General features: G+C 37.6%; 1 protein-coding gene across 5 annotated transcripts in view; it reads left to right on the top strand.

Moving 5' to 3' along the window:
* Positions 1-8,500: 8,500 nt before the first annotated feature.
* LOC126187886 (zinc finger protein 286A-like) overlaps positions 8,501-25,286 on the top strand; it is a 102,929-nt gene continuing 86,143 nt past the window's right edge. Inside the window, exon 1 of one of the 5 annotated variants that reach the window (XM_049929231.1) lies at positions 8,501-8,562. In XM_049929231.1, coding sequence (XP_049785188.1) covers positions 8,530-8,562 — 33 coding nt within the window. In that variant the 5' untranslated portion in view covers positions 8,501-8,529. Of the gene's footprint in view, positions 8,563-8,586; positions 8,947-25,286 lie in introns of those variants that run through there. The other 4 variants (XM_049929230.1, XM_049929232.1, XM_049929233.1 and 1 more) reach the window with 4 other exon arrangements.

The following is a 25,286-nucleotide window of genomic DNA, read 5'->3' as shown; positions in this document are numbered from 1 at the left end:
TCATAAGTATTTTATATTGGATGTCCTAGATATCTACACATCAACATAATGAAGTGTTTCTAATCTAGCGAGAAAAAACAGTGACAGTTCTGCTATGAAATTCCTAAATTCGAGTGTGTTTTTAAAGTTTGACAAGCTGACCTATAAATTGTTTACTATTAATTTTACGAGTGCTTTACTTATTTGCCCGTTTTAAAACACTATTTAAGATTCAATGGAGGTCAACAAATTACCTTACTTGCCAAAGCTGTTAACTACAGGTATAATTCGGAAAGTCAAGTGTGGAAAACAGTGAAGACTTCTCTTGAAAAAAAGTTGACATCGTTTGCTTAGGGGTATCTTTACTGACAACAGAAATTACAACTGAACTATTAAAGTATTACTTCGTATAAACGGAAAAAAATCTTAATTTTTTTCTTTATCTGAAGTGATGCATTACCGATCTGCATATATGCTGACACTGTAATTGCAACATGCACTTACCAATTTGGCTCTCTCTTTGATCAGAAATTTAAATGCCATGATTTTATTAACGCCTGTACATGACACGTTGTATTTTAACTGAGTGATAAGGTAGAAGCACCAGTTTTTAACAGTGCTTCAGTCTTTGATACGAGACAAAAAATACATTTAAATGAGACAAACACAAAGGCCAACGTTAAGGCTCCTCTTAAATGCATGACTTGTATCATTTGGAAGTTAAGTCTAGCAATAATATTATATTGGACTGATCCATGATGATGTAGGAAGTGAAGGAACTTGTTGAAAATAACCTCGATCACAGCTGTTAATTTTAAGGCTGGGGTGTCTTAAAACTGTAATTTTCCAGTCTGACACCCAAACAATGACTGGTACCATGGTTTTATTTTAAAATTGAATTTAAAACATGTCAGTGAGCAAAATTAATTACACTTTGAATTACAACCATGGAATTTTAGTGAAAGCTGCAGAAGCTGGCCAGACAGACATCCCAATGGCTGCTGCAATCTGTGTGAGACAAGGGTGACATTATATTGCAAATTTAGTGTAAAAAGTTCCATATTGTCTGAATTTGTCCTATACTGGCAGGACATTCTAGTCCAGTCGATTTTCTTATCTGCATAAGTACACTAGCCAATGCCAGTGGCACAAAGGTAGTGCCACATTACAAACTATCCGGTAACAACAGAATTATTGGTAAACAATGTACAGTAAATAATATGTAATAACCTGAGAAATTCATAAAGAAATAGAACAGTATTTGGAAAGAGAGTAACATTTTGAAAATAACAAATGACGCAAGTAGTTTTCAGTTTTTATGAAAGCTCACTTAATTTTTTCCCCCCCTCTCTCTTCTCCATTATCAAGGGAAAAATGTGATAACAAAAGTGCAAGAAAGTTGTGTACAATGTTGGAAATGATGAAAAAGAAAATCTCACTATGCTTCCTCCTCCATGTGAAGAGTATTCCTGTAATAATAGCTAATAGCATACCAAGAACGTGAGGGTGTCACAGTGGAGATTTGTTTTCTGGTACAGACATCTGATACAACTATTCCACAGCAAAATATACTTTCAATAGGTGTGGTACAAGTGCACTCCCATAGGATAACAGCATATTATGTCCTCCAGGAATCATATTGGGTACACCACATACAGCATAAACTGTACAGCAACTACAATGCTTTGTGAGCAAGTAATAACAGTCAGTATCTTTAGTTTTAACGTGACTCTTAACTCCCATAATTACCTGCTTAAAGGTGTGCTTGTACTACAGGTTATTGGTAAAGCAAATACTAATTGAATAGGTCTTCACACTTTTAATACTTAGCAGAAATTCTGAAAAAAGTAAATTGTTTTATTACTTTATCACCTCTATGGCGAATGAAGAGGTACTGACTGGTTTCTTTGAACATTTAATAGAAGCCTTCTTTTTACCTGCAATTGATAAAGAGCCATTCCAAGTTCTGTACAGAACAATCTCTCACATTTCTCATGAGGTTTGTTATTCTGTACACTAATATTTCTTCTTCTAAATGGTAAATAATGCATTCATACAGTGTTGGTATTAAAGGTAATTCATGAAATAAATTATATTTAAACCAGAAAATTAAAGGTTCTACATGGCACATGAAAAGTACCATTCTGCACACATGTATGTACAGATTCCAAAATGTCTGTGAATTTGAGTTACAAACTTTTTTAAATAGAAATATCAAGATCACAATACTTTGGGTCTGCAATAACACAAACGTAAAATACTTTAGTTCCATATGGGAAGCTTTGTTCTTTACGTGACTCGTGCAACTGCTTTCACTCTTAATGGAAAACTAAATGGTTTATGTTAAAGTTAACTAGCAAAGAGTGTAACCATTTTTGCACAATTTCTGTGAAGTAAGATTCCTTAATGTAATTTCCTTCCTTTGTCATCATAACTTGATAATTTCAGTTCCGTATGGGACATATGAACTAACAAAATGAAATGCTTTTATTACTATGACCAGACAAAATCTTTTTAACATGTAGTACACAGTTGTATAACTGTATAATTAAGGTAAATGTTGATGAAAATTAGGCATGTAACATGAATACTGAAATTTCCTAGATTTCCAAGTGTACCTGTAATCGCCATATTCTGTACTTTGTAGTGCTAGAAAGATATTTGCATTCTCTCCCCCCCCCCCCCCCCCCCCCCCCGCCCCTTCCTCAACACAGCAAAATATAATAGAAAGACATCCTAGCAGAATAAAGACAAAATTCAGAAAATTAGGTTCTAAAGTAATAAGAATGCTTACGATCAATTGGCACATTGTGTTCGTTCTAGGAAGTATTAAAACAAGAATTAACAGACTAACAATTTTATTGCTCTTATGTTGCAGAGTATCCACAAACATTACTGTTTGAAACATAGGGCCACTGCATACTCCATTAGATTACACCCATCCTGTGATTAAACTGTTTTCTTAAAGTGAAAAATTCAAGTTGACATAGCTATTGAGGGAAACATTTTGTCACACTTAAAGCCATCTGTCAAATAAGTCTCAGAACATTTTTTTTTTCATTAATTTCACACAAATCACCTGTTTTTAATGCAAGTGCATATTTTGTAACACCAAGCATCTTAATATAAGCTTGTATAATAAACAATTATAATTTTGTTACAATATCTACACAGGACGTAAAGAGTTAATTTTACTTCAATGTGATTCATCTTTTGAAGTTCATCATTACACAACAACAAATCTATGGACAAAATAGTTCTAAAAAATCTGTCAAAATGTCACACCCATCTGCATGGAATGTCCCATTACATAATATTTTCCAATTTTAGCACTATACATGATTAAACAATATGAGTTTATTTAAATTCTGCCTTATACTTGATTTGCTGTTTAAAATTTTCTCAGCTGCTTTTTTTTCATATGTTTTTAAGCGTATGCAGGACTATAGGGATGCAATCTTACAAACAAGTTGAGCCTCATGTAAGTTCCTCAATCCTAATTTCACAATGGTAATCATGACCAAGAGCAGGAAATGGGTAATCTACAAATTTATTTTTAACACAATGCAAAATCTTGGCCTGTACATATTTCTGTCGCATATCCCGAGCAGTCAGAAACATCTGAAACAGTTTCTGAGTATTCTACAACAGAGTACACACAGTCACTTGTTTTAACCAGTTTTCCCCGGTTAACAAAATTTACAAATGCATTTTTATTGGCCATATTGGGAAAAGCATAGAGAGAATCACATTCTAATGCAGATTTAACTACTGGTGGCTTCAGTATGTGAAGACAGTCTTTGCATGTGATCTGCCTTGAAAGGCGCAATGACACATACCCTGCAATATAATACAGTATGTTTTGCTTGTAAAATGAGAGCTTAATCATCAACTTATCATCAAGAAGTGCACACCACTTCTGTACTTCATTTTCTGCAGCACTTTCATCACTTTTTACTACATGCTTTCTTGCATGAAAATCATAAACAGGTGGCAAACAACACACATTAAAATTTGAGCAATTCCCATTCATTGCAGTGACACTGTTGCCCAAGAGCAACTTTCTCATGGCACATTTGAACTGGTATGCATTTGTATTGTTCCAAACACCTCTGGACCGAATGCAGGAAAAAAAAAGCTCTATGTGGTCTTGTAATAGTTTATATGTTAGAAAATACTTCAGAGGAGATTCAACATTGTGCCGTTGGCCCGCATCTCGTGGTCGTGCGGTAGCGTTCTCGCTTCCCATGCCCGGGTTCGATTCCCGGCAGGGTCAGGGATTTTCTCTGCCTCATGATGGCTGGGTGTTGTGTGCTGTTCTTAGGTTAGTTAGGTTTAAGTAGTTCTAAGTTCTAGGGGACTTATGACCACAGCAGTTGAGTCCCATAGTGCTCAGAGCCATATGAACCATTTTTGAGATTCAACACAAAGCATACTTGCCAGAGCTATGTGCCTGACTGATTGCATATTGAAAATTATCCCAAAAGCAAAAGTATTTCTTGCATGGAGCAGCGACGGAACACCAATGATTTTTAAGCTTTTGATATAATTTTCAGTGTGTGTGAAAATAGCAAGCCAATAAGATTTGTTGTCTTCCCTCAGGGGGCTCTTATACCCTTTACCTAATGGATTTCTGGAGTTCAGAATATCAAAAATCCTATCAATATTATACAAGAATTCTACTGTTGCTTCACCCTTTAAAATTTGGATCACCAACCCTCCTCAAAAACTTTATACTATCTGCCACACTAGAACTCAAAAGTCTGTGGAGCTAATGAAACAGTCATTTTTCTATTTACATAACTTATATGTTGTCCTGATAGTTTGTTGGCAAATGTCATACCTTCTTCTTGTTGTACCTTGTTCAATTGCTGAATCAAATGCCATCTAATAATGCCAGTTGGAGAGTCAATAGCAGATACTTCTGCTAGAGCATTTCTGGCAAACTTAATCATATGACACATGTCCAAGATACAATAAACATTGTATTTTTCCACAGGATGAGGAAAGTAGCTTTTAAAATCACCCTTGGAAAAATTTAAAGTACGGCCAAGTGAACGTAAAGTGCTTATATATACCTTGCAGCCATCACATGTAACACACCAAACCCTAATGCCAGAACTATGCAGCCTCTCTAAAGCAGATTTTATCAATGTGCCCTGATTATTTGCCTGTACACCGTTGATAAAGAAATATGCAATCGGGCATTTAAATTTGCTTTTAATAGAGACAAGCATGAAAACCAGAGCCTAAGATGCCTCTATTACTTCTTTTGACTGAGGCACTTCCCTACCAAAGTCTAAAAAACCTGTGTATTGCTTAGTTCCTTGGTCCCAAAGTACTTGCTTCCCAATTGCCATACTGTCTACAATTAGACATGAATCGCGGAACTGCTCCCTTACAATTGGGTTCAAATCAATGTACTTAAAAACATCTTTTAAGAAGCCAGGTTCACAGTCTACACTTGCCACCCATTTGGAAATTAATGATTTATGGGGCAGAGGCATTAATTTTTGCAGGTATTCATATGCTTCTGGTGAATAAAAGTTCACAGTCATCGCAAACATTTTCACATTTGTTGTGTATCTATTACCCTTTGATGAGAGAGAATTGTTCACTAAATTGCACACTAATTCCACTTGTGTTACTTTCTGATGATTAAGGAAGTTATGTAACTTCTCAGGAAGATGCCCCTTCTCCTTCAAGGAACTTATGATGTCATCCTTGGAAAACACTTTCTTCTCTCTTCTTCGAAGTTTTTCACGGGCGCACTTCAGTTTACGTTTTAATTCGTGCACACTGTCTGAGAAAAAATTGCAAGTTTCGGTCGCCTTGTCTTCCATTTCTACTTTCGACTATATACCACAATCAATTACTTAAGAACCAACTGCACTCTGAAATAAACAAATAATTTCGTTATATATGATTGAAATAACTCAAGGCTTGATGAAAAAATATTATAAGAAAACGTTGGGGATGTGAAAACATCCTTATACTAACGTTTTCGACACAATTCGCAGCTTCTGCATTGGATAAATGGGACATGCTTTCCACAGAAGAATTCTCATTGACAACATTCTCCACGCAATCAGTAGCTTCTGCAGTGGGCAAATCGAGCACGGATTCCAGGACCGAACGCTAAAAACAAAAATATGGACCTGTATTACAACACTGCTTAGACCTATGTAGCCCATTTGTGTCCGTAAGAAATAAATTCACAAAAGTCAAAAAGCATACACATAGCAAGGAAATTCATTAGCTACGTCAAATGGAGAAGCATCGTTGTCACTCAAAATCCTAACAACATGTCGTCGTGGCTGTTTATTTGGTGGCATCAAATGTGCCGGAAAGTCAAAAACTGATGGCACTGCTTCGGGTCTGAAACGTTTCTTCCATGTTCCAGGGCTCACTACGTAATCATCTTGCCGGAAAAGGTTTCCGCAAAGAAAACTGCAAGACGTAGGATTAAAATCTTTCCACTTCATCGAAGTAATCCACTTCTTTAGAGGCTCTGCATGCTTCAGAGGAAACCTGTTCAAAAACATCGAATTAGCAAACGCACTAAGTCTGTATTGTTATCGTATTGTATCGGTAGTCCTATTACCTGTGAAATGGTAAGTCACTTTCCTTACTCCATCGTTTCGTACAATTGAAAGCGGAACAAGAAATCACCATTTCGATAATCCTTAATTCCTTATACACCGTACAGACCGAGAGAAGCTTCTTGGCAAATTCGAATATGGCGGGCAATACAGACGACAGTAATCAGCTGGTAGAGCCATCTATCGGTAGGTCCGGTAGTTGAGCATCCCTCATTTCGCTAGCTTTAGACGCCTGTAATAGTGTATCGCAGAGATGGACGTAGTACGAACTTTGCCCAACAGATGGCACTGTTAACCGCGCTTTCTAGTTGCTACTTGCGACTCTTGGTTGCGACTTGTCACGGAAATCGCAGTTAGACTCGATACCGTATCGCAGAGATGGAGGTAGTACGAACTTTGGCCAATAGATGGCACTGTTAACTGCGCTTTTTAGTTGCTACTTGCGACTCTTAGTTGCGACTTGTCACTGAAATCGCAGAAAGCAGTGCTAAATTCGACCAATAGATGGCTCACGTCTTTGAATATGAAATACTACTTGCGACTGCTAACTGTGACTGAAATCGCAGTTAGATTCTGTAAAGTTGTTACTGTGATATCTGTGACTTCTCAGTCACTGTGATTTCTAACAGATACGCGATTTCCTGCCTACCACTACTGTTCAAGATACCTCATTGTGTTTCAGCTCAGGATATGTTCCAAGATTCAACAACAAATTGATGTCAAGGATATTGAACAGTAGTTTTGTGGATCACTTCTACTACCCTTCTTGGAGACAGGTGTGACCTGTGCGTTTTTCCAAGAACAGGGCACAGTTTGTTGTTCAAGGGATCTACAATATATTATAGTCAAAGAAGACGCTAACTCAGCTGCAAGTTCAATATAGAATCTGACAAGGATTCCGTTGGAGCCTGGAGCTTTGTTCAGTTTTAACTATTTCACCTGTTTCTCTGACGCGAATACTTATTTCATTCATCTTTTCAGTGGTATGAGGATGAACTGGAGAATTCTCCTGGGTTTTGCTTTGTAAAGGAACATTTGAAAACGGAGTTAAATGTTTCAACTTTTGCTTTGCTACACTATAGCCATACATAAATGGTTAAAGCAGATCTCTAGATTCTTCACTTATTACTGGTTTTTAAAACTTTTTCGTGGGGTAATTGACACTACTTAGGTTATTCAGCAGAAGCTGTGGTGCTCTTCCTTAATTCAAACAAATCTGTGACTATCTGTGTTGCCCTTCTTTGAATCTACATCTACTTCCACACTCTGCAACCCAATGCTTAGGGTAGATCCAATTGTACTCGTTATTAGGACTTTTTCCTGTTCCATTCACATATTGAGCGTGGGAAGAATGATTGTTTGAATCTCTTTGTGCATGCAGTGCTTATTCTAATCTTATCTTCACAATCCCTATGTGAGCGATACATAGGGGGTTGTAGTATATTCCTAATGTAATAATTTAAAGCCGATTCTTGAAACTTTGTTAATAGACTATCATGGGATAGTTTACGTCTATCTTCGAGAGTCTTCCAGTTCAGTTCCTTCAGTATCTCTGTAACACTGTGTCACGGGTTAAACAAACCCGAGACTATTCGTATTGCTCTTCTCTGTATATGTTCAATGTCCTCTGTTAGTCATTTCTGGTACGGGTCCCAAACACTTGAGCGTTATTCTAGAACCGGATGTACGAGTGATTTGGGAGCAATCTTCTGTGTAGACTGATTACACTTCCCCAGTATTATACCAGACCAGTACGTTCAATATCCTTCGTTAGTCTATCACTAGGTGTCCTCTGTCGGTGGCGCTACTATCCGGGCTCCAAAAAAAAAATTGAAATCACCTCAAACTATGAATCGAAGAGGAAATGTGTCCTCATAAATCGACCAAATTGGATCTCTGTAAATACACATACCATAAACTTTCTAGTCTACACTTCAGTTTGTAGCTGATGACATGTCAGACGTTCCCAATAATGCATTTGGTAATTACTTTTGGTTAATCTAGTATTTTCGTGAAGCGTTCTTCGTGTGCATTACCTGATTTTATTTTTCCCGCCAAAGCCGTGTTTTAAAGTTAAGAAAGCGCGCTTTTACAGCTGACTGTTCACCGTAGCCAGTAGCTACTAGCTAGTATGTATTGCTGTTGTTGTTCGTGCAATTTGAATCTGCGTTGATTGGAGAAAGATATTTGTTTATGTGACGTGCGAAACACTAACAGTGAAACAATGGAATTGTTAGATTATGAAAATATAAAAAAGACATGTAGGTTATGCTTGAAACCTGATGGAATTAAGTTGCCGATTTTTGGAGAAGTGGGCATGCAGCGAAATGTGGTTCACAAAATTAACATATGCTTTGCAATTGTGGTATGTATGTTTTGTCAGTTGCTACGAAATATTGTAACTGAAGGATTGTTTTCTCAGTTTGTAGGTGTTAGATTTCGTTTTTGTCCTCTGTGCAAACTACATTCAACACTGTTTTATTATGTGTCCAATGTTATTTAGTGACATTGCGTCGTCTCGACCGGCACTGAGATTCATCAGTATGGGATCGGGAGTTATTCCATAGCTGCAAATGCATTTTTCGTTACGAGAAGTACTCCACTAATAATGAATGTAGACATACATATGCCAAATTAAAAAAGCTTTAAACATTTCTGCAAAGAGAAAAGCAAATGACAACTATATTTCTCAGGCCAGTAACAAATGTAAAGCAGCATGGAAAATAAAGCAGAAACAGTTTTAACTACAGAAAATTTATCTGTCCCTCTAAGTGCAGATGAACTAAATAATAGTTTCATAAATTCTGGGGAATTAGCTATAACAAATGAAATAAATTTAGAGGACAATGCAGATAGACTTCCCAGTTTGTGGGAAACAGACTTTCCAGTAGACCTGCCAAAATTTGGATGGAAAAATATTTGTGCTAAGGATATACTGATTGTAGTCAAATCAATGAGCAACTCCAGAACTGAGGACATCTATGGTTTATGTAATTTTATCATAAAAATATAATACACACCATATGCAATCCACTATGTTACCTGATTAGCCTAATTGGATGTTTACAGAAGGGACATTTCCAGACTGCCTTAAACTGACAATTGGCTTGCCCATGTTCAAAAAAGGAGACAGAAATTCACCCCAAAATTACAGACCTATTGCAGTAGTACCTGTATTATCCAAAATTATTGAAACATTAATGAAAGGCCAGTTACATGATTTTTATTTATTTATTTATTTATTTATTTTTTTGTCTTACAACCTCCAAAATATGGCCCAGTATGGATTCTGAAGGGGGCTATCAACAATAAAAGCAGTTGAGGAAGTTGTATTATCAATATTACATGGTTTTGAAAATAGGGAACACACCTATGCATTTTTAGTAGATTTAACCAAGGCATTTGACACTGTCCAACACAGCATTTTAATTAAAAAAACTTGAAAAATATGGAATAACTAATGTAGAACTATTATTGTTGAAAGTATATTTGACAAACAGAAAATATGGAGTCCCACAAGGATCTGTACTGGCACGATTCTTATTTATTGTGTATCTGAATGATCTGCCCAGCTTATTACTATATAAATCTGTAATGTATGCTGATGACACAACTTTTATCACGTCACATAGTGACGCAAACAAATGATCAAACTCAGTGATGGAAAAGCAGCTCCGTGATTCCAAGAAAATAGACGGTCATTAAATAAAATAAAAAATGAACACATCTTATTTTCCCTTAGAGATATTAACAAGGGACCAAGTGAACCAAGACATTGAGTAAAATTGTTAGGCATATATCTAGATACTAAATTATGCTGGAATACCCACCGTTTTCTTTTCTTTAGACATGCAAGGCATTGGCATCATGTTCTGAGGCATCAAGGGATCGCCAATTTAGTATTGGAGGGCAGTGTGGAGGGTAAAAATCGTAGAGGGAGACCAAGAGATGAATACACTAAGCAGATTCAGAAGGATGTAGGTTGCAGTAGGTACTGGGAGATGAAGATGCTTACACAGGATAGAGTAGCATGGAGATCTGCATCAAACCAGTCTCAGGACTGAAGACCACAACAACAACAACAACCCACATAGAAGAGCTCTGCAGTAAGTTGGCAAGAGTTTTATATCGCCTTAGGAAATGTAAGATTGTGTCACTAAGGAGTGCATGCTTATGGCATACTATGCCCTTTTCCATACACATTTGCATTATGGAATACTTCTTTGGGGAAACTTTGCTTGGGCAAAAGATGTCTTCCTCTGGCAGAAGAAAGCCATTAGATGTATTTTTGGTTTGAGCAAATTAACTTCTTGCAGACTGTACTTTGTTGAGCACGGAATACTTACAGTCGCCAGTCTGTACATACTAAAAGCACTTATGCAAGCCAAACAGAATGCCCACATGTATGAAAACAGGTCAGATGTGCACTCATATGAAACCAGAAACAGGAGCTTATTAGACATTCGTTGGACACGTTCGAGTAAAGTTCAGTATAATTTTGTGCATGAAGGCAAAACATTTTTTAACACACTTTCACATGGCACAAGGGAGCTGCATGAAAATAAATTTAAAATGGTGGTAGAGATATGGCTGAAAGAGAAAGCATTCTATAGTACAAGTCAATTTGTATATAATAACAAAATGTGATGCTCTTTTATACAATGAAAAATATGATAACTTACTCATTTATATGAAAAATATGATGCTCTTTTATATAACAAAAAACAAATGTGATTTTGAACTAACAAAATTGTAACTTATGACGTACAACAAAATTTGTCTGTGCAATCGGTGTAACTAATTATGGATGAGTAGAAGATACACAATATTTATGTAATAGTATCTATATATGTTAACCTCTTGTATAATCTTTTGTATAACCATATGTAGAATTATGTATCTACCGTTTGTATAATTTGTGTTGCCAACTGTATAATTATGTAACAAATGACAAAGCCTTATACAACACAACAGTTGTCTACAGGCAAATAAATCCAATTCAGTTCAATTCTGTGGGACAGATTAACCAGTGGGATTTCAGCAGACCTTTCCATCTTTAAACTGTGTGTGTGTGTGTGTGTGTGTGTGTGTGTGTGTGTGAGAGAGAATTCCTAAGGGACAAAACTGCTGAGGTCATTGGCCCTGTATTTAGTCAGATTAGATTAGATTCAGTTTTCGTTCCATAGACCCAAAGAATGAGGTGATTCCGTTGGTGAGATTCATTCCGAAATGAACGATGTAATGTGCCCCTCAGGTTTATTGAAAATGATATTCTTTACACTGATAATAATTACCTTGTGACCACAGACTGCCATCTCGTTCAGTGCTTCCTGTTTGTGGATGAATTTTATGTTTTCTGTACTTGTTCTAAGCTTGCAATTACGATATATTTGAGTTTTCTACTGAACGAATGAATTTCTATCTGTTTGTAGGTGTACCTATTTTTTTTATGTGTGTAGTGGTACCTGAAATAGATATATGTGCTATGCCAATAATACCTCTAGATATGTCTAGAGACAATGTCCGCAATGACAGACCTCAGACACCTTTGTTTCATGCCGTGGTATAATTTTACCATCTGCATTCATCTTCTATGTTTAAAATCTTCAAAGAACTCTCTTGCACAGATGGTTGTGACAAACTTTAATACTCAGTTAGCTCTACCGAACGCTTAATGCCTTACAAGACTGTTTGCAGTTTCGATCCTCTGGTATTTAGACAAGCACCCAACTCTAACCAAACTCTGAAATCTTATTTTTGTTTATATTTTAATAAAACACTACATTTTGGAGTCACCATCATCACCACCACTTCGTGTCCACTGCTGGACTCGTGTATTCTGTCTCCAGCCACAAGTGTACATGCTGCTCTTGCATGTCTTCTAATAGCACTTTCTCTGTTTCCATTAGGTCATTGTGTGATCTTTTTGTATTTTGGGACCAATTTAAGAACTTTCTTGGTCCATCAATCATCCAGTTGCCTGGCTAAATGTTCATTGCATCTTCATTTTATTTGAGTTCTTGTCATAATTTCTTCTCCTGCTTTAGCTTGGCCTTTGACCAATCCCCCTCCCCCCTCCCCCCCACCCTCCTAGTTCTCTGTTTTTCCTTTAGTTTTTGAATGGTTTTGACACCAAAATGTCAGCATCATAAGTCAAAACTGGTACAGTGAAACAAAATTATTGTCAGCTTTCCTTTCCAAGCACATAAGCAGCTCAGTTTTGAAAACTGTTTATTTTCCCAACAACAGCCCAGGCCGTACATTTATTTCTTTTGCTGTCAGTCCAGTAGTCTTCAGCTGCTCTAAATTTAAAAACACCAACAGAATCTGTGGTTTCAGTGGACAGTCATAACTTTATTTATGACAAATTGAGGTAACATTATTTTACATGCTGTGTCGTGTTCTTCCATTCATAGTTGAAGCTGGAGACAAACAGCACCATGTTATACACAAAAGGAAGCACGGGGTAACTGGGCCTTTTTTGCTTCAAAGCAAACTTTTTCTTATGTTTTATTATGATAATCTTTAAATTAATCTTTTATTATAGAATAAGACTTTTTCATCAAAATGCTCTAGTTGAAAAGCTTTAATATCAGGGAAATGAGTGTTATATTCTAATGTTCTATATTTTTATGTTATAGTTTCTGATATATTCCACACCCATGAGAACCATCTCATTTTCGGGTCTATGGAATGAAAACTGAATCTGATGCAATTTTGCATGGGCCTAGTTTCCTCAAGATTTTGGAATAACTGCACCCAGCCCACCTGTCTGTGTCTCTTCAGGCACATTAAAGTTTGCACAGAAAAATCACACTAAAATAGTTCCAATTATTACCAGTTCAAGGGAGTTGTAATATAGGCAAGGGTTTATAGCAGTAAATCCTTGTAGGTTTGTAAATCACGGATAGTGCTTCAAATTGTGTTTCTGAGCTATCATGATTGTTTTACTTGAAGTGTGGGTGGTGTATCTATATAGATTAATAATGCTGGCATGTGTGAGTGAATACTTTTGAAAAAGACATGTCTGAACCAGTTGAAAAACAGTGTGATCTCCATCCGACCTCATTCATGTGCTGACATTGCAGTCTGTGTAGGCACCTCTCTGCCAGTCCAGTTTTCCATTACATACTTTTCTTTAGTCATGCAAGGCGTTGGCCTCATGTTATCATCAGCTGTCAGACACAGTAAGAGCAATGTTTTCTTCCTCAAAACTACCTATATCTTTTCTTTTTATGCCAACTCCTCCAACAGCTTCAGTTTTAGAAGGATCATGAGAAAATGACATTTTATCACGGTTATATACGAGGGTTGCCATTATTTATTCAGAACCGATACAAAAGAGTTAGATGTTTACATGTGTTACTGTTCTTCAAAGTAGTCACCACCGTTGTGTAGAACCCATTGCCAGCGATGTGGAAGGCGTAGTATACTGTTATAAGAGCCTGTTCTGTTGATGGTGCAAATGGAGCGGTCTACTGCCTGTCGAATCTCTGGAACAGTTCTGAAGCGAATACCACGAAGTAGTTCGTTCATCTTTGGAATCAAATCAAAGTCACAAGGACTTAAGTCTGGGGGGTATGGTGGGTGGTACAGCACTTACCAGTCCCATTGACTGAACAGGGCAGCCACAGCTTGCACTGTATGCGCCCGCGCATTATCGTGCAAAATAATTGGTTGGTTGCACAGAAAGTGTTGCCGCTTCTTTCGCATAGCTGGTCGCAGGTGATGCTCCAAAAACGAACAGTAATACTGAGCATTGACGGTCTGCCGTGGAGAATCATAATGCATTAGAATAACACCGTCACAGTCGTACTAGAGAATCACCTTAACTTTAGACCGCTCTGTTCACACCATCAACAGAACAGGCTCTGCTAACGGTGTACTACGCCTTCCACATTGCTTACAACGGGTTCTACACAATGCTGGTGACTACTTTGAAGGACAGTAACAGATGCAAACAAGCAACTCTTTTGTATCAGTTGTAAATAAATAGTTGTGACTATTCAAGTTCCAAACCTCGTTGGTTTGTCCTGGCTTTTCCCATACATTTAGTTCTGTCACAGTGGTAGTGAACTTCAGAAAAATCATAGGTTGACCTGATAACAATGTTCAGTATTTTGAGATTTCTTTGTGTAGAAAGTGTACGCCTTTTTGTTAATGAGGGAGGAGAGTGGGGGAGAAAAGAAATCATACATTGATGTGACACTCCATAATATCCAGCACAGCTTCTGACACCAGCCCAAATCCATTGTTGTCTAATGTTCAGATTCAAGTTGCCAGTTCTTCATCTTTTGGAGCTAGATGACTCAACTATCTTTTCATGCTATTTCCATCATGTACAATCAACATAATGTTTCACTGTGGAAGGAGGGATATTGTAGAAAACTGTCACACCGTGTGTGTCTTATTTCCATCTTCCATATGATCACAAGATTTAGGGCTTTTTTGGGCCTTAAGCGTTGCTAGTAAATTCACTCCCTTTCTACTGTTTCTCCTGTGTGTTCACACCATGACTTAAAGTTGTGTAAATTTTATAGTGAAGAATACCTTCAATTTTTTAATCCCCATTTAATAATTGCAATAGAGCTATCAAAAATATTTTTTAAAAAGTGGGGTAATTGTACCCTTTATGGGGCTAGTGGTCCCTGAGTATATGGCCCAGATAACAACTGGGCCACCCATACTAAAACTCAAGTGAAGTCTGTCCAAACAGGTGTTGAAGTCCCAATGGTACCGACCAACTGCTCTGTTATTCGTAGCCCACAGGTGTCAGGTTACATGGAGGCTCATGTGGTCAGCACACCACTCTCCCAATCATTGTTAGTTTTCATGGCCAGAACCCATGCTAGAAGTGAAACATTAGCTGAAGAATCAGAAATGAACACTCACGTGAAATCTAGTACGGTCTAGTACAAATGTAAAAACAGCCAATAAAAAATAACACTTATTCAGTTGTTGTGGGAATCAATCAAGTGTGCCACTGCACCATATTGCTGTGGAGGAAGAAAGTTGGAAACTTTATGGCCTTATGTCTGACAAATACTTTTGAATGAGATTCAGTGTGTCTTACTCAGATAAACACTTAATTCAGTTCCGTCAACACTATAAGAATTAACTATCCCACCATTCCTTGAGGAAGACTCTGTGGCTAATTTGCCAACTGGGCCCAGTTATCCTGTGCTTCCTTATATGTTCCTTTACTTTCTATTGCTGATTTGTTTTCCCAGTTCCTTTAGAAATGCCGAGAGTAGTTTTGGTGACATGGAATGACGTAGGCTGACTCATTTCTCAGTTTTGAGTTTATGACTATCCTGGTGAAGCCTGATTTTTATTAACTTTTTAAAAAAATTTTGTTAATACAAAACATTTGCTCACAAGATATTTGTTTGGGGAGGACATCTCAAATGGCACTCTATCCATTGCATATGCACTGCAACAGACGATGATTCCTTTACAGGATTGAAACCAGTTTTCTGTATAGAATATTGAAGATACATTCAACAAAGTAGATGCCCAGGAAATAAAGTGGAATTGATCTTTATTGATAAAAGCAACGACTAAAACAATCTCAAGCATTTTGAACCTGTACCAACCTGAGAGATACCTCTGTCACTATTACTCCACATAAAACATTAATATTACTCTGGGCATTATCTTTCAAATAGATCTAATCTTGCAGTCTGATGAAGCACACAGAGTAAACCTGGAATGTTGTGATGTTCGTTTTCTGTGATGCAAACAGAAAGTGTCAAAACAAGTGGACACAGATCTTTCATATTGTCCTTTGAATGAAACATGTTACCAGAAAAAGTATATATATATATATATATATATACCTAAAAACAAAGACGATGTGACTTACCAAATGAAAGTGCTGGCAGGTCGACAGACACACAAACGAACACAAACATACACACAAAATATATATATATATATATATATATATATATATATATATATCCGCTCTCGGGATTGGAATGACTCCTTACCCTCTCCCTTAAAACCCAAATCCTTTTGTCTTTCCCTCTCCTTCCCTCTTTCCTGATGGGGCGGCCGTTGGTTGCGAAAGCTAGAATTTTGTGTGTATGTTTGTGTTTGTTTGTTTGTGTGTCTGTCGACCTGCCAGTGCTTTTGTTTGGTGAGTCTCATCATCTTTGTAAGATGATAAAATGATAAAAGCTCAAAAACTAACATGGTCTACGTACAATAAAAAATGTCTATCAATTAAAACAAAATTAAAACATTACAAGACGGTGGTTCAACCAGAGGTTACATACGGAAGTGAAACTCTTTTTAAAGTCACCCAGAAAAACAGAATTGACAAAATTTTAAAAGTAGAGAGAAGAATTGCTAGAACATGCATAAATAAGAAATATCAAAAAACTGGGCAATGGCGGATAGTTCCAAATGAAGTGGTATACAGAGAACTGGAGCCCATCACCGATACTATACGAAAGAAAAGGATCTCTTTTTGTGGTCACATTCTGAGGACACCAGAAACCAGATTATCAAGGAAAATTATTGAGAAACTCTGGAATTTTAAACAACAAGGAGGATGGCTCAAGGAAATAAGAGAGGATATGGAAGAACTGGAAATAACTCTGGATGATTTGCAGAACAAAACGCCAAATTTAAAGAAGTTGAGGGACACAAAAATAAGATTTAAACCAAAAATTGACAAACGACATAAAATGAAAAGGGTATTTACAGATGAGGATCGACGAAAAGCATCGGAACGAATGAAGATATACTGGGCCACTCGGAAGGGGAAAATACCAAAGAAGAGGACCAGAAATGATTGACTGAAGTGGTCCAATGAGGCCGTAAAAGCAGAAGAAGAGAAGAAGAAGAAGAAGAATAAAGAAAGATGATGAGACTTACCAAACAAAAGCACTGGCAGGTCGATAGACACACAAACATACACACAAAATTCAAGCTTTCGCAACCAACGGTTGCCTCATCAGGAAAGAGGGAAGGAGAGGGAAAGACGAAAGGATTTGGGTTTTAAGGGAGAGGGTAAGTAGTCATTCCAATCCCGGGAGCGGGATTGGAATGACTCCTTACCCTCTCCCTTAAAACACACTCAACAAGGGAGGGTGACGGCATGGGTGGTTTATATACAGTGGAGAATGTTCACAAGGGTGATCACCATAACGAATTCTATGACAGTTTCCATAGAAAGGTGATGAAGTACAGCAGGATGATATGTGACTAAAACAGAAACATCAGAAGCAGCTCATGGAAGGCTTAATTTCATGTGTGTATATATAGACACACATGAAATTAAGCCTTCCATGAGCTGCTTCTGATGTTTCTGTTTTAGTCACATATCATCCTGCTGTACTTCATCACCTTTCTATGGAAACTGTCATAGAATTCGTTATGGTGATCACCCTTGTGAACATTCTCCACTGTATATAAACCACCCATGCCGTCACCCTCCCTTGTTGAGTGTGTGGCAGATTTTGGAAAAGAAAAAGAAGGCACAGGAATGCAAGATATTCGATCGGCTATTGATACTTCATACTCGCAAAAAAAATATGAATGGCTCCATCCAGTGGACATGGCCACAAATTTCACAGAAGGGTCATTCCATGTCAATTGAGCCAGAAAAAAAAAAAAAAAAAAAAAAAAAAAAAAAAAGCATTTTCTTACCTACCACCTCAGATTTGATTAGACTTGGCTTATTTGGTCTCCCTATGGCAATCATCATGACTGGGTGCATGGCTAAAATGGCTAAATTAGCATCCGGAGTAAGTTCCTCGAGTGGGTCTCCAGGAGGAACAGTTATGAGTACAAACATGAAAGAAATCATATGGAAAGAAAAAATGATAGTGGCAATCTGGAATGTAAAGTCAGTGAGTCAAGGAGGGAAAATACATAATACAATTCAAGAAATGGATAGGATGGGAATAGAGATACTTGAAGTTCATGCGATGTGATGGCCAAACATAGGAGGTATTTACATAGATGGACATAAAGTGCTATACTTGGGAAGAGCAGACAGGAAGCATGAGCATGGAGTCTGTGTAATTCTATCGCAAAACTATCGAAATGTCTCAAAAGTTTTGTACCAGTCTCAGCATGCGAAATGTTATCGCAGCTGAGTGGTAGCACTAGTGATATTAACATAATACAAATGTATGCCCCCCTACAACGGACAAGGAAGATGAATCCGATGAACGAAAGGAGATTAAATAAGGGAAACCCAATGGAATATACAAAGATAAATATGGACATCAGATTTGGGGGGGGGGGGGTGAGAAGCATTGTGGGGAAATATAGTTTTAACAAAGTAAATATTATAATTTCGGTGTACTAACGTGGATACGCAGGAAGGACATCAGTGGAAAACTAGTGGGTGGAGCAGGAAACTTGATGGTGGAATTAGAAGACAAGAAAAATTCATGGAAAAATACAGAGAGAATTTATTTCATGGCACTAGATGTGCTTTTAAGTCCAGTGCAGATGAAATAAGTGGTACAGATATACTAGAAGTAGACGTTCAAACAGCCATCAGTGAGACGAAGGACGGAAGATAAAGTAAAAGCGAGTTCTTAAAACTGTTGGATGAAAATCATGTAAAATGGTTAACTCAAATTTTCAATTGAATGTGTCTATCTGGAAACATTCCATAAGAGTGGCTGAAATCAGCACTCATTACTCCGACCACAAAGCCAAATGCAAAACAGTGCAGAGATTATCATACGATAAGCTTAATGAGCCATATCTTGAAATTGTTTTTGAGGGCGATACACAGAAGAATATATAGACTATGTATGGAACAGATAGCCCCCAGTCAGTTTTTTGTTAATGCCTTGGATTCAAGGGAAGCCGTTTTCAGTGTACAGGTAGTGTTTCAGAGATGTAGAGACGTAAATAAAATGTATTTGCTTGCCTAATAGATAACCAGAAGGCTTTTGATAGAGTAAGATGTGGCAAATTGATGGAGATTTTGAGAAATATTGGAATGGAGGAAAGGGATCCGTGAATCATCAAGAACCTCTACTGGAATCAAACAGCGGTGTTGCGTATTGATGGGGAACACACTGAAGTAGTCAAAATTCTTAAGGGGTAAAGCAGCGATGTATCTTGTCACCTATACTGTTTAATATATACTCAAATTCATATTTAGAGAAGCCCTGTAAGAGCTAGAAGAAGGAATTTTGGTAGATGGATTAAGATTAAACAACATTCGATATGCTGATGATACTATTGTATCTGCTGACACTATTCAAGCTTTACAATTGTTAATGGATAGAATTGTAAGGGTCGGCAGTTAGTATGGGCTTGAAATAAACAACACAAAGATAAAACTCGAAGTCGTAAGCAAGGAAAATATTGCAGGAGTAAACTTAGTCATAGACCAGAGAACTAAAGAAGTGGTAAAACAATATATATACCTTGGAACCATAATAAATGAAAATTGGTATAACTTGCAAGAAATCGAGATTCGCATTTGGAAAGCAAGAAGTGTGTTTCAGAGAATCAGTGCTGTCTTCAAAAGCCATAACCTAACTGTAAGAACAAAAATCAGAGGTTTGCACTGCTATGTATATGCTGTCTCAAATATGGGGTAGAGACATGGGCCTTAAGTAAAAACGCAGAGTAGAAGCTGGATGCCTTTTAAATTGTGGCTTTATAGGCAGATCCTATGAATACCTTGGACCCAGAGAGTGGCAAATGTAGAAGTTTTGAAAAGAATGAACACAACACCTAAATTAATCAAGATAGTGAAATACTGGAAGTTGCAATATCTAGGACATATCATGCATAATACAAATAGTGAAAAATCCACTGGAATGTAACAGTATTATGAGAAGGAAAGTAGCAACTTTCCTTCTCATAGTAATATAAATATGATTTATATGAAGATAGTACCTGTTCTCTAATGAACAGATATCACTGATGACCGTGCAGCTTCTCTAGAATAAATGATAATTAATTGAAACCCTGAGCTGCCGACAGGTGTTGTTGATAAGGGATAAGTGCCTGCAGTCGCGCTATTCATCTGTGCCCTTGGTGGCTCACATGGATAGAGCGTCTGCCATGTAAGCAGGAGATCCCGAGCTTGAGTTCTGGTCGGGGCACACATTTTCAACTGTCCCCATCAAGATATGTCAACAACACCTGTTGGCAGCTGAGGGTTTCAATTAATTATCATTTATTCTAAAGAAGCTGCACGGTCATCAGTGATACCTGTTCTTTCGAGAATAGGTACTATCTTCATACATAGTTAAATGGCTACCCAGCCTTTGACCTTCATCGTCACCTTAGTGGGTGTGACTAATGAGTGGATGGGCAAAATATCTAATAGGAACATTACATATATAGATTCTGGACAGTTGGGAATGTGGGTCTCATGGGTAGCATGCAAGTGATAAGCCCCTGCAGTCGCGCTATTCATCTGTGCCCTCGGTGGCTCACATGGATAGAGCGTCTGCCATGTAAGCAGGAGATCCCAGGTTTGAGTTCCGGTTGGGGCACACATTTTCAGCTGTCCCCCATCAAGGTATGTCAACAACACCTGTTGTGAGCTGAGGGTTTCAATTAATTATCGTTTATAAATATGATTTGCTACAAAAAATACTTCAAGGGAAAATCAACAACAAAAGAGGTCCTGGCAGAAGATGAATATAATGTCTGCTTGTGTCTGTGTATATGCGGATGGATATATGTGTGTGTGCGAGTGTATACCTGTCCTTTTTTCCCCCTAAGGTAAGTCTTTCCGCTCCCGGGATTGGAATGACTCCTTACCCTCTCCCTTAAAACCCAAATCATTTCATTAGATTAAAAACAGCCGACCAGTTGCAAAGGATAAAGTAATCTTTACCTAGGTTTCGATAGATTTAAACCTATCTTCTTCAGAAGGCGGCAGTATTACATTAACACGGAGTGATACGTCATTGCCATTTTTACAAACATCTCCATAGCTCCATTAGTCCAAATAAAATATAGCCCTTTATAGTCCTTTATTTGGACTAATGGAGCTATGGAGATGTTTGTAAAAATGGCAATGACGTATCACTCCATGTTAATGTAATACTGCCGCCTTCTGAAGAAGATAGGTTTAAATCTATCGAAACCTAGGTAAAGATTACTTTATCCTTTGCAACTGGTCGGCTGTTTTTAATCTAATTACGTGGAACCGTTGCTGTTACGCAGCTATGTTTAAAATAACCAAATTGTTTCGTCTTTCCCTCTCCTTCCCTCTTTCCTGACGAGGCAACCGTTGGTTGCGAAAGCTAGAATTTTGTGTGTATGTGTGTGTTTGTTTGTGTGTCTATCGACCTGCCAGCGCTTTTGTTTGGTAAGTCTCATCATCTTTGTTTTTAGATATATATTTAGTATAAGGTCTGTTGAAAATAACAACTCACGCCTTTAAGTAAAACTGTCAAGACAGGAAAAAGAATGTGTATTTCCGTTTTTATGTTTTATTTTGCAAAAAGTGTGCCTTGCCATTAGGTCATATATCATATGAGGCAGAAAGGGTAATATACCAAAAAAATTTGTGCATAATAATCCTTAAAGCATGAGCTATCACTTAGGAAATGGGGTTTTTCTTCTTTCATACATGTTTTGCTCATGTAGTAAGTTTTAATTTTTTCCATGAGAACTTAAAATAAACTACTGAAATTTCAAATATGCTGATTAATATACTTCTGAAATACCTGAAATTTGATATCATATGTCTGTGTGTGTTTAAATTAAATAATTATTGTGAGCTTTTTTAAACAGTTGTGGTAGAACCCGTACCTTTAACAACTTTACTTACTTAAATTTCAATTTGATGAAGGGTATGTTTCTCAGGATCCTTGAAGTTTCGATTGTTTATTTTAAGTTCATGAAAATAAAAACTATTATTGTGCCAAAAAATTACAGGGTCTGAATGAAAACCCCATTAATTTTATCTTCATAAGTTATAGTGTGGGCTTTGAGGATTAATGTGGAGGGGCGGGGGAATTACAGATTATCCAGGCTTTCCTTTGTATGATATTTGTTGCACTGGTGCACTATGTTTTTCACAAAATAAAAAAGAAAAATGTAAGTATATATTTTTCCTGTCTTGATAGTTTACTTAGAGGTATGAGATATTTCCTACAATCTGTATACTGTAGAGTAGGTAATCTTAAAATTTTACATTGTTTGTATGATAGATAAAAGAAATGGTAACTTGTTTTCTAAATGTTAAGAAGTGTGAAGTGCCATCAAATTGATAAACACAACAAAACTTCCAAATTTTGAAATGTTGTAAAATTGTAACAGAGAAAGATAAAACACTTAAATTTTGTATGGTTCTTTACCTCCACAAAGAGAACAAATAATCCAAGTTTCGTTGACATGACCTATATGAATCTTCTCTTCAAAGTGAACCATTTGAGGGAGAAGTTACCACCAACCTTCAGCATCCCTTTACCACTCTGCTGGCAGAGCCGGAGGTCCTCTGTCATTCTCAGGTGTCACAGGAGTCAAGGTCATCCCCTAGAGCATACTTGTCTTGTATTTTAACTGACTCTCACACAAATAGCAGCAGTAGGAGTTAGAGCATCGCACCATAGGATTGCTGCAGTTGAATTCTCAATAGTATGTGCAACATAACCCTCCACAAGAATGAAAATCTTCAAAAAAAGAAAAGAAAGAGAGAAAGAAAGAATGATAAGGAAAAGTCTTTGTAGCAAAGTTCTGATAGGATATGAATACAGGGTGAGCCATATTAAACTTTCCAGTTTCATCAGGTCATTGCTCAAATGTGGGAAGGGGTAGAGTGATGGGGATGATGTCGTAAGGCACTCTGTAGCGTGGTTTTCAGGGCACATAATGGCTTTGTCAGGTTAACATCAATGCATTCATGATGGAAGAATTTATTTAAAGTGGCAGATCTGTTATCATAACACACTGTGTGTTTAGTATATATTTTGGCCTTGGTGATCGCGATCCCATTCCCACTGGACCAACAATTAGAAATTGTCCATCTGATTTTAGAGCAACATCAGCTGCAGTGGAAAGAAAAACACCAGGCTGGATAAGGATGTCAATATCAATGAGAAATGTGGATAGAATGCGGGTTTCAATTCAACAATCCCACAGTACTCTCTTTGTGAGTACAGCATGTCATTTGGATTATTTGCCAATAGTGTTACAAAAATCCTCCATAGTGACCTTAAATTGCACACATACAAGATGCAGGTACTATTAGAGTTACAGTAAAAAGAGACTTGGAAACACAAACAGATTTGTGCCGCGACATTCTGCAGAGATTCTCTTGTACTGCCGTTTAAACAAAATTTATGATATTGGGGTGACAATGGCCCCCAGAAACTGCACAAACAAAGGGAGCAGGCAGGGAGAGGGTTGGGGGTGGGTGGCTCAGAGGAGGCAGCATTTTGCTGGCTACGAATGTGGGAGGAAGAGGTGGCAAATGCACTGTTTGGGCATGTGATGCATGGTTGTCAGAACTGGTAGGGAGTGACACATTCTGAAGGTTATGCGGGAACATGAATTGGGAAGGTTGACAGGATGTAGGGAGGGGAAACTGTTGGGTGGAGGATGTGGGGACAATGGGTTACTAGAGATAGAGGCCATGAGGATTACAAGAGTGAATGATGTGTTCTAACGTTCTGACGACTTAAAGTGTGAGTGTGAGTCTGGGTTATACTGATTTATTTCCTCAAACCACATTCCACTTCTTTACCAGATGACTTACTTGGGGGTTTGCAGCCACTCTTCTTTACTGGATAACCGGCTGCTGAAAACTCTCTTGACTTCTTCTCTGTCGAATAACACTAGGTACAGGAACTTCCGAGCCTCTTCCTACTCGTGAAATAAGTAGCCATACAAACTTTACTTTTCATCAATCAACGATGTATTTGACTTTCGAGGACAATAAAAAATTCTCACTTTCAGCAAAATATGTAACTTCCAGCAAGTATCTCGTACAGTTGTACATTAGAAATAAATTGTTTTTCATTCAAAAGAAAGTCTGCTTAGACACCATGACTTTCAGAAAAAGAGTCTGAAAATACGCCGTGGCTCTAACAAGGCTATGTCAGGAGTCTAGAAGAGTACTTTTTCAACTGTTCTTGTTTTACATAACAATAGTCAACGACACAATAAGCACAGAGCTGCATATAGACTCCATGATTCTTCCTTACACAAACACTTAACACATCTATGGATTGTCCGACAAGTACTTGTCGGTGCCGTTTGACCGCCATGTCTACTTTCTTCCCCCGACTGATTTTAAACCTGCTCACACAAACATGTGACACACAGTAGGTAGGATTTTACCATCCCACACTCATATCTAGAATATTGTGTATTTGAAGCAGTAGAAAGATGAGTGGTTCTAGAATTTACACAGAAACTCTCGAATCACTGCAGTGTATCAAAGATAACTCTCATCTGCGTAGTTCAGAGAAGCTGGTGGTGGAGGTGAGGAATCAGATGGCCCAGGTTGTGAAGCAGCCATTGAAATTGAGCATGTTTGCTGAGCTGCATATTGTGTCACCGTCTGGTTAACTTTGTCCTTGGTAACTTGTTTGATAGTGGCCGTTCATCCAGATGGTAGTCATACCTACAAAAAAAATTTAGCATTGTTTGCAGCAGACTTGGTATACGACGTGGCTGCTTTTGCAAGTGACCCAGACTCGGGTGGGGTTGCAGGACTGGAGTAGATAGTGCTGGGTGAGTGGATTGGGCAGG

Source organism: Schistocerca cancellata, chromosome 5 (genome assembly GCF_023864275.1).
Source record: "Schistocerca cancellata isolate TAMUIC-IGC-003103 chromosome 5, iqSchCanc2.1, whole genome shotgun sequence".
Classification (NCBI taxonomy): domain Eukaryota; kingdom Metazoa; phylum Arthropoda; class Insecta; order Orthoptera; family Acrididae; genus Schistocerca; species Schistocerca cancellata.
This window is presented reverse-complemented; position numbering and strand designations above follow the sequence as displayed.